Source organism: Populus alba, chromosome 17, assembly GCF_005239225.2.
Source record: "Populus alba chromosome 17, ASM523922v2, whole genome shotgun sequence".
Lineage (NCBI taxonomy): Eukaryota > Viridiplantae > Streptophyta > Magnoliopsida > Malpighiales > Salicaceae > Populus > Populus alba.
In genome coordinates this window covers 7285085-7293094 of record NC_133300.1, presented here as the reverse complement: position 1 = coordinate 7293094, position 8010 = coordinate 7285085, and the positions used below count along the sequence as shown (strand labels likewise).

At 33.9% G+C, this 8010-nt stretch overlaps 2 protein-coding genes across 4 annotated transcripts; one reads left to right on the top strand and one right to left on the bottom strand.

Annotated features, from left to right (window-relative positions):
• Positions 1-819: 819 nt before the first annotated feature.
• Positions 820-4714, top strand: LOC118048718 (uncharacterized). 3 transcript variants are annotated; one of them, XM_035058520.2, is made up of 3 exons: positions 820-1720; positions 3069-3420; positions 4356-4714. In XM_035058520.2, exons 1-2 carry the CDS (start codon positions 907-909, stop codon positions 3413-3415), a joined length of 1161 nt encoding a protein of 386 aa, XP_034914411.1. In that variant the 5' UTR covers positions 820-906; the 3' UTR covers positions 3416-3420; positions 4356-4714. The 3 variants fall into 3 exon arrangements, with proteins under 3 accessions (XP_034914411.1, XP_034914412.1, XP_034914410.1); XM_035058521.2 differs by lacking the exon at positions 4356-4714 and adding an exon at positions 3715-3952; XM_035058519.2 differs by lacking the exon at positions 4356-4714 and adding an exon at positions 3503-3633.
• Positions 3839-5986, bottom strand: LOC118048720 (metacaspase-1). The gene is made up of 5 exons (XM_035058522.2): positions 5495-5986; positions 4918-5248; positions 4709-4829; positions 4342-4542; positions 3839-4210 (listed from the first exon to the last, which is right to left on the bottom strand). The coding sequence occupies exons 1-5, from the start codon at positions 5934-5936 to the stop codon at positions 4151-4153; spliced, it is 1155 nt and encodes a 384-aa protein (XP_034914413.1). The 5' UTR covers positions 5937-5986; the 3' UTR covers positions 3839-4150.
• Positions 5987-8010: the final 2024 nt, after the last annotated feature.

Genomic DNA, 8010 nt, shown 5'->3' with positions numbered 1-8010 from the left:
ATTTCACATTTCCAAACATTTCCATAAATTAACATTTAACATTTAGTTACATTTAGTTATTGTTGTATTTGATTAATTTTTCGGGACAACGAAAAAAAGAAAGAAGAGACGGGACACATTTCCTTATATTTTTTTTGTTTTAAAATTATATAAATTAATTTCAAAACTTCAAAAATAATTTTATTTTTAATTTTTTTAATCGTCGAACACTAAACATAATCAAAAGTATGATATTGAAAAAAATAAATAAAAAATAATGAACAGTAATATCTTTTTGGAAAACAATACTTAAGAGACTTAAACAGAAAATTGATAATGATACCAAACAGTCTTTTAGATTGACCTACACGGACAAGCCACGTGTTGAAGTGGGTGGACAGAATTTCATGATATAAAGCAAAATACAAGCAAGTTTGGTCCATGCTCTGTCCTTGTTTGGCACAGGCAACGAATTTCGTCCACATAGCTTAGGCTGATCTGAGACGTGAATTTATCCCTAAGCATGCGGAAAGTCCCGCGTGACACAACACAGGTCACACCGCAAATTCCGATCAGCTGTCCAAATTGTGAGACTTGACCATGTCCTATATAATTCACTGCTCATAAACCGTATACAACTGTAATATCTTCATTTCCAACTTTTTTAATAGCTTCGTTTATGTGATTATGATTGTTTTTTAATATGTATTTTTATTTTAAAATAATTAAATTTTTAATATTGGTTCATTAAAATGATAAAAAAATTAAAAAATTAAAAAAAAAACAAAAATAAACGAATATCCCAATTTCCTTTTTCTTGTATCCTTTCTTGACCATATATAAATATAACACCGAAACAATTCGAAGCACACCCACATCCAACCAGAAGATTGAAAAACGAAAAATATAGACTCCATCAACCGAAACATGGGAATGATGGAAACCTCTCCCATCACCATAGCTCCTTTGCTAATAAGAAACATAGCGACCGCCATATTTATCTTTGCTGATAAATCCCTTGTAGCCTTGGCCCAGAAACACAAACTTCTTGAACATATTCGTTATCTTCTTGTCACTTCTTTTCTCTTCTTTCTACGATTACTCCCTTCTCTTTTCCCTTCTCTGAACCCTAGTTCTGATCACCAAGATCACGATAATATTCAGTACCATCATCTTAAGCCACTCAAGACTGCAAACTACTTGCCTTCATCAGGTCATGGAGATTCAGGTATTGCTCGAGCACTCACACAGCTACTGTCAATCGTTAATGATATTCCGGTTAGCTCAAGAAAGTATGAAATGGTCAGATCATTAGCTGAGAAGGTTGTAGATGATAACCATGGAGAAAATCATGAGGCCTTGCGTGAGGTCAACCGTGGGGTTTTGTCAGCGGCTTTTTCAAGGACACTCAGCCAGCTTGAAGCCGCCATGATGGAGATTGCGCATGACGGGAGTGAAAATGGCGGCTTAAGGACTGGACCGGTCAAGGGTCGCTTGAACCAGATTTTAAAGGCTGTTAGGGCTGTTGGGGATGGGAGTTGGGCCCGGTCTGGTAGAGGTAGAGAAGGAGAGGACCGGTCCGAGGAGAAGTTGGCGGCTGAGCTGCTTTGGTTGGGTCAGAAATTGTCAGCTTGTGGATGTGGGGAGGAAGCTGTTCGGAGGTGGGCTTCGGCTTCAAACTTGGCTAGGCTTGCTCTCTCGGCAGAGGCTCGCCTACAAGGGTCGTTGGTGAAAGTCTCAGGTAAGTTTAATTTAATTTACTAAACTAATTTATTTATTTAAATATAATAACTCTTGTTTTAAAAATATAATAATCCTTTCTATTAAATATGATTTTTTTTATTAAATATAATAAAATATAACGATGTGTTGTGCTTCTTAGAAAGCGAGCTGCGTACGGCATTCAGGAAAAACATTCTTACGCACGTCTCACTTACAGTTTTAATAATACTTAATTGCAACCGACACGTTTTTGAATCGGTCAACAATTAAATTATAATCAATAATACCAGCGAGTTCAAAATTATTCATCCCGATTTAAGAGTTAACTCAATATAAAACTCGGTTTATGAGTTGGTGAGTTAATTTAAAAGTTTTATTATTTTTAAAAAATCAAAATCACTTGTTTTTAATTTTTTTTTATAGAAAAAATAAACTATTTTTTATTATGTTGAGCGGTCAATTCTGGATTGATTTTTTAAAAACTTGGGTTAGCTGAGTTTCCTGGGATGTTTGTTGCATTGCTTTTGTGTTTGAGATATAAAAATTATGGTATGGTATTTGATAACTGTAAATATTATATTTTCTACGGTAAGATTCATTAAAGATTTAAGTTTGAAATGTAGTTTCTGTGAAGTAGTTTTTATGTATTTTTTTAACTGCATTTTCGTAAAACATTTTTTGTTTTTGTATTTTCAAAAATGCTTGTGCTTTTGAAAATATTTAATATATTTTTTAATTTTTTCTGTATTTTAAATTAATATTTTTTTTGATGTTTTAGATTATTTTGATATGCCGATATTAAAAATAATTTTTTTAAAAATAAAAATATATTATTTTAATATTTTTCCAAGTAAAAAACACTCTAAAAAGCAAACATAACCACAAAACTACCTAATATTTTATACATATTTTTTTACCGTACATAAACCTTCAACCATAATTTTTACTAAACATCGTATCTAAATCCAACTAAATACATTTTTAATTTTTTTTTTTTAAATCACAACCATAAACATTACCCCAAAAAACAGACCAAATCAACCTGGATAGATTTAATAATAGTGGTAGAATCTCATTTCAAAGATGCGGGTTTGTTTTTATTTGGATTTTCTTGCTTGTTTCTTGTCCACTATTAATAAAGAAATCTGTCCAGAAAAAAAACAAGACATGATGTGAGGGTCATAGACCCCAAAGAATCACCAAGATTACTTGCCTTCACTTTGCTACAACCTCAAATAATTTAGTTTGCAAGCTGCAAATGATATTCAAGAAAAGAAATTACCTTGTTAATTCTCACAGTATTTAATTTGTACAATTCTTTCTTCTCATAAATCAGCAACGTCTTGACTGCTTAAAATTTTGTTCAGCCTTCCTGTTCAAGCAAGCCAGAGAATTGGGACTTGATGAAGCCGGAGAAGGCCAGAGGGAGCCACAACGACAAACAAAGATGAAGATGCTAATGTCCTGGCTGCCATTGCTGTGCAGAGCAAGCAACGGCACCGATGCACCTGTCCTCACCATCAAGGAAAGGGCTGAGCTAGAGACAGTGTTGGAGGAGATGATAGACATGTTGGATCATGAAGAAGAGCAGGAGCAGGTCTTGTCTTTGTGGCTCCACTACTTCGCTTATACTTCATCTTCCGACTGGCCTAACCTCCGTGCCTCTTATGCTAGATGGTGCACTGCTTCTCGTCAGCTCTTGATTCTCAATTGAAATTGGTAAGCAGGTAGTATTATATATTTAGATTTTCGTCTGTGTAAAATTAATAAATACTGTACAGATGAGTAATATTATTCGCAGTATTATTTGTACAAATCTGGGTTACTGCTAGACCAGCCTCCATCAAAACAGCTGTTAAACAAGCAGGATAAGTCAAATTTGTCTGCCTCCATTACGATATCAAGAAGGAAGTGGCTATGAATCTATGATCAGACAGTATCGTCTTTCAACGTGAAAGGGATGTTTGCGTCTTAAAAATAGACTGACGTCTGTTAGTTGCATGACTTTCCCAGATCCTAAGGATTTTTCTTCTGCATTCCACTACTTGAGGCGAACACAAAGATGGCCCATCTTTCATCATTGGAAAGGCACTCTTCATGCATTCTGCAAATGATTAATTAGTATATTAAACTTGTGTTTATTATGTCTGTAAATGTTTTAAAATATTGCTTGTGTAAACAATAGAAAAAAAAAAAAAACGATTTTGAACTGAGAAAACATCAAATTTATTGAAATTACAATTACCACAAATTCAAGCCATGTAATTTACAGAGATGAAGAGGATGTTCTCTAATATCTGTTGGTCTAAACTATGCTCCTTGAAGCTGTACAAACTGCGAGTGTCACAGCATATTGTTTTTGACAGATTATGATGGATGAATAATCATTCATTTAATATATAACAATTTCCATTGCAAGACTTGGAGAACAGCTGTAACCCAATTCAATTTACAGTACAAACTGCTTCGCGTAGATGTCAAATGTCTCCGACGAGGAAAGCTGAGGCTCCTGAAATTAATTAACAAGCAAAAGAGTTAACATGATTAGGCTAAGATCGTTCCTATCTTGGATTTACCATTGATGTTTTATTTCAATTCAAGATGATGGCAAAAATTCCAGATAGTAAAGTTAACATATACCTGTGTTATCTCAGTGTTGAACAGAGCTTTATTTACTAGAGATGCGATGGGACCACTTAGGCGTAATCCACCAGTTTTCGCCCCACGAATCACCTGACGCATTGAATTAAGCAGGCGTCCATATGTTAATCCAGGTTCATTTTGCACTGCTTGGATGAAGCAATACGTCAAGGCACCAGTCGAAGCATTGCCTGCTAATGCCTGCAAAATCGAAACTACACTAAGTGTAAACAAATTATGGTGTGATATGTTCAAACCTACAAGTTCTTGTCTTGTTCAATTTGCATTGGAGCTTAAGCACAGCAGGATTAGGAATATTTTCTAAATTATTTCTTCGGACAATCAAGTAAATGGAGGATTAACTCACTGTCGTATCCACACTGGTTTGATTGTCATCGCAAGCACTGATACAGAGTGCCAGCCCTCCACTCGTGCCTTTATAAGCATATGGTGAAAGGGTTTGGTCCTCCCATGTATAGTATCCTTCCCTGTCAGAAGCAAAATGTAAAATAAAATAAAATGGTTCTTCCACTCATTTTGTCACTGAAAGGTGCAAAATTTACTACTTTTAATTACCTGTTCATCCTGCACACAAATGGAAGATCAAGCATGGTTTGACTATAGCAGGCGTCAATAATGGCATGGAGTGTGGCTCCTTGTGGCAATGGCCTTACAATGGTCTCATTGATTTCATCGTCAACTATCATCCCTTGAGTTTCATAGTCAAGGGGGCATAAAGTTTCATCAAACCCATCAACCTCATCCATGTCATAATCAAGTTGCTTTGAACCATGGCCAGAGAAGTGAAACACTAACGAGTCCCCTGGCTGGCAGCCTTGAACAAGCCACCTTAAAGCCAGCCTTATGTTCTCTTTTGTTGGTATCTGTAATGGGTTTGTCTCATCCTCTGCAAGTAGATTTACCTTACATGGTTATAGCCCAAAGAAAGAATGTACCTCCAATTTCCAGCCAGTACTGCTAATTAGATATACAGTGACTGGCCAAATCTCATTATCAGGTCTCAATTTCCATATCTCGGAACCGGTTGAATGACTTGATAATTTCATTAACTCAAGAGATTAAGAAGAAATCACAAAGAAAAATAGACATCAAACATGGTTTGGTTATTATCAAAGAAAATACAATTAATTACCTGTGAGCATGAGTATGGAGTCATTGGGAAACCCAAACTTCTCTACAAGAAAATATCTCATGCACTTAACATCATTAATACTTCCTTTGATCTTATAACTCTTGCCTCGATAGCTTACTCCACAAAGCAGAGCCCGTTTCCTCCCATGCATTGAAGGAAGAGGCAACTGCAGCACGGGCCTAGGTGGTGGCTGAGCATAATAACCACCATAACCCGCCGCAGGATAGCCACTGCTACTACCCGAACCAGTCATGGTGGTAATGTTGCCAGAAACCATGCTAATAAGACCAGAAGTAATCCTGCTAGCTGACTCGCGGGCTTGAGCCAGAGGGTAGTAGGAATGAACCCTGGTGACGGCTCGACACACAGCACATCGAATCGCTTGAGCGTCTGGGGGCACAACTAGCTGCACACCACACCGGCTACACATTTCTATTGCCATTTCCTTTCCCTGACGTCGAGAGGGTGGAAAATGAAGGCAGTAAGAAGAGGATTTTTGCACTTGAACAAAATAGCTAGAGGCTACCATGTCCTAGATATATGGCATTGTTTGATCACATGTGGCAGCCCTCGAGAACCAGATTCGATTAGTACTTGAGTGGGTGTAGTAGATTCTGTATAGCTAATTTGATGCCAAATCAGATCTTGGGCTGCCATTTCATGTGAAGATTTAACTCAAATTTGGATTTGGTGGCATGCTCATTTACAAGCAATCACATACTGTAGCTATCATATATATATATATATATTTTTTTTTTTTTTCCTGACAAGTTTTCGAGAGTACTCTGGGAATGGTGGAATTTCAACCTTAGAATCTCCAATCCTGCAATAATGATTTGCAGTCTAATTGCTGGGCCATCCAACGTCTAATTGTACATTTTTCTTCTCCTAGTTTATCCTAATCAAGTCTCCAACATGTTAACTTTGATGACTTGTAAATAATTCATCGAATTTAGAAGTTAATGTTCGAGTATCGTTATTAGTTTAAAAGATAACGTGTCTCTATCTAATTAATAGATAAAGAAAAGACTTGTCTACCTTGAAAAATTTATATTCCAATGCTGTCATTAATCTTTTTAATAACATATTTATATCATATGATTAATCTTATTTATAAAAAATATAGCCTAATTTTTAATATCATATATATGATGGGGTCTAGTATTAAAAAAACACGATATTTTTTTTTATTGCGAAAAACATCATATATATTTTTATTTTTAACTTTAAGATTATATAAAAAAACAATAATTTGATAGCTTTTCACGTAAAAATAATTTTAAAAGCAAGTATTACTACAATTGTAGACCATGAAAAAAAAAAAAAAAACCAACCATGCAATTTAAAGATTAAGAGACCCTTTTCCACAAAAAAATTAAAGTTGTTTTTTGCTAACAATAATTCTTACACGATGTTTGATGGACCCACCAATTGCAGGTTTTGAGCCATATGATTTTGGTTGGAAACTTGATAAATGAAAAAAATAAAATAAAATAAAATCCTGCAAGTTAATTAATAAATATGTGATATGATTGTTCTCATTTTAGAACACCGAATTGAAGTTTCGATATGATTTATTTTATCTATCTTATTATAATAGTTTTAGCTTTGCATGACCATAATTATTATTTGTGTTATTACAATATAAAGTGAATAAATCCACTTATAAATATATAATCTGTACAATTTATTACAGAGTTTTATAATTTTTTTTTCTATTTAAATTTTAATCTTGATACAACAAATTTAGTTATATATTCATATAGATGATGCATAATTATATTAAGTAAAAAGGCCAGTGTTTTTTTTTAAATGTTATATATATTTTTCTGATTTGAAATTTGATAAACATGATTTAGCTGAATAAATAATTAATTAAATTGGAATAAATAAAATTCAAAGCACCAGGTAATTAATTTACACGTGCGTGTTCATTTGTTAGTTTGATATTTCTTACTTCTGCGATTCAACCATTGTATAGCAGTAGGGATCAGAACCAGATGCCTTTTGTATATTTATTTATTTATTTATTTTTCCTCAAAATTGCTTTTGTTTGATTCCAACACTTTTATTAATTTGTCAAAAAGAAGACGAAGAAGAAGAAGAAGAAGAGATTCCTACTCCACCTTCAGAATTGAGCACAGCACGTTAACAACAGGTGATGAAAGATAAACAATATATAAAAAAGAAAGGAATATCTAGAAAATTGCTTTTAAATTTAGGATTTTGAACCACTTCTTCACCAAGAATGGAATATATATATATATATAATTCGAGCATGGCACAAGTTTTGACAGTTTTGCTTGGAGGACAAAAAGTAACATTAAAATAAAAATAAAAAATAACCTAATGTTCATGCCATTTTCATTGCACACTATGGTCAAAACAATGTTTTTTTTTTGTTTGTTTGTTTTTTTTTTGAATCACTTAATTTTTTTTTTAAAAATTATCCTTTAAACTTTAATTAATTTGACGTTAGATTCTCAAGGGTTTCTCACAATGTTTTTTTTAAAGGG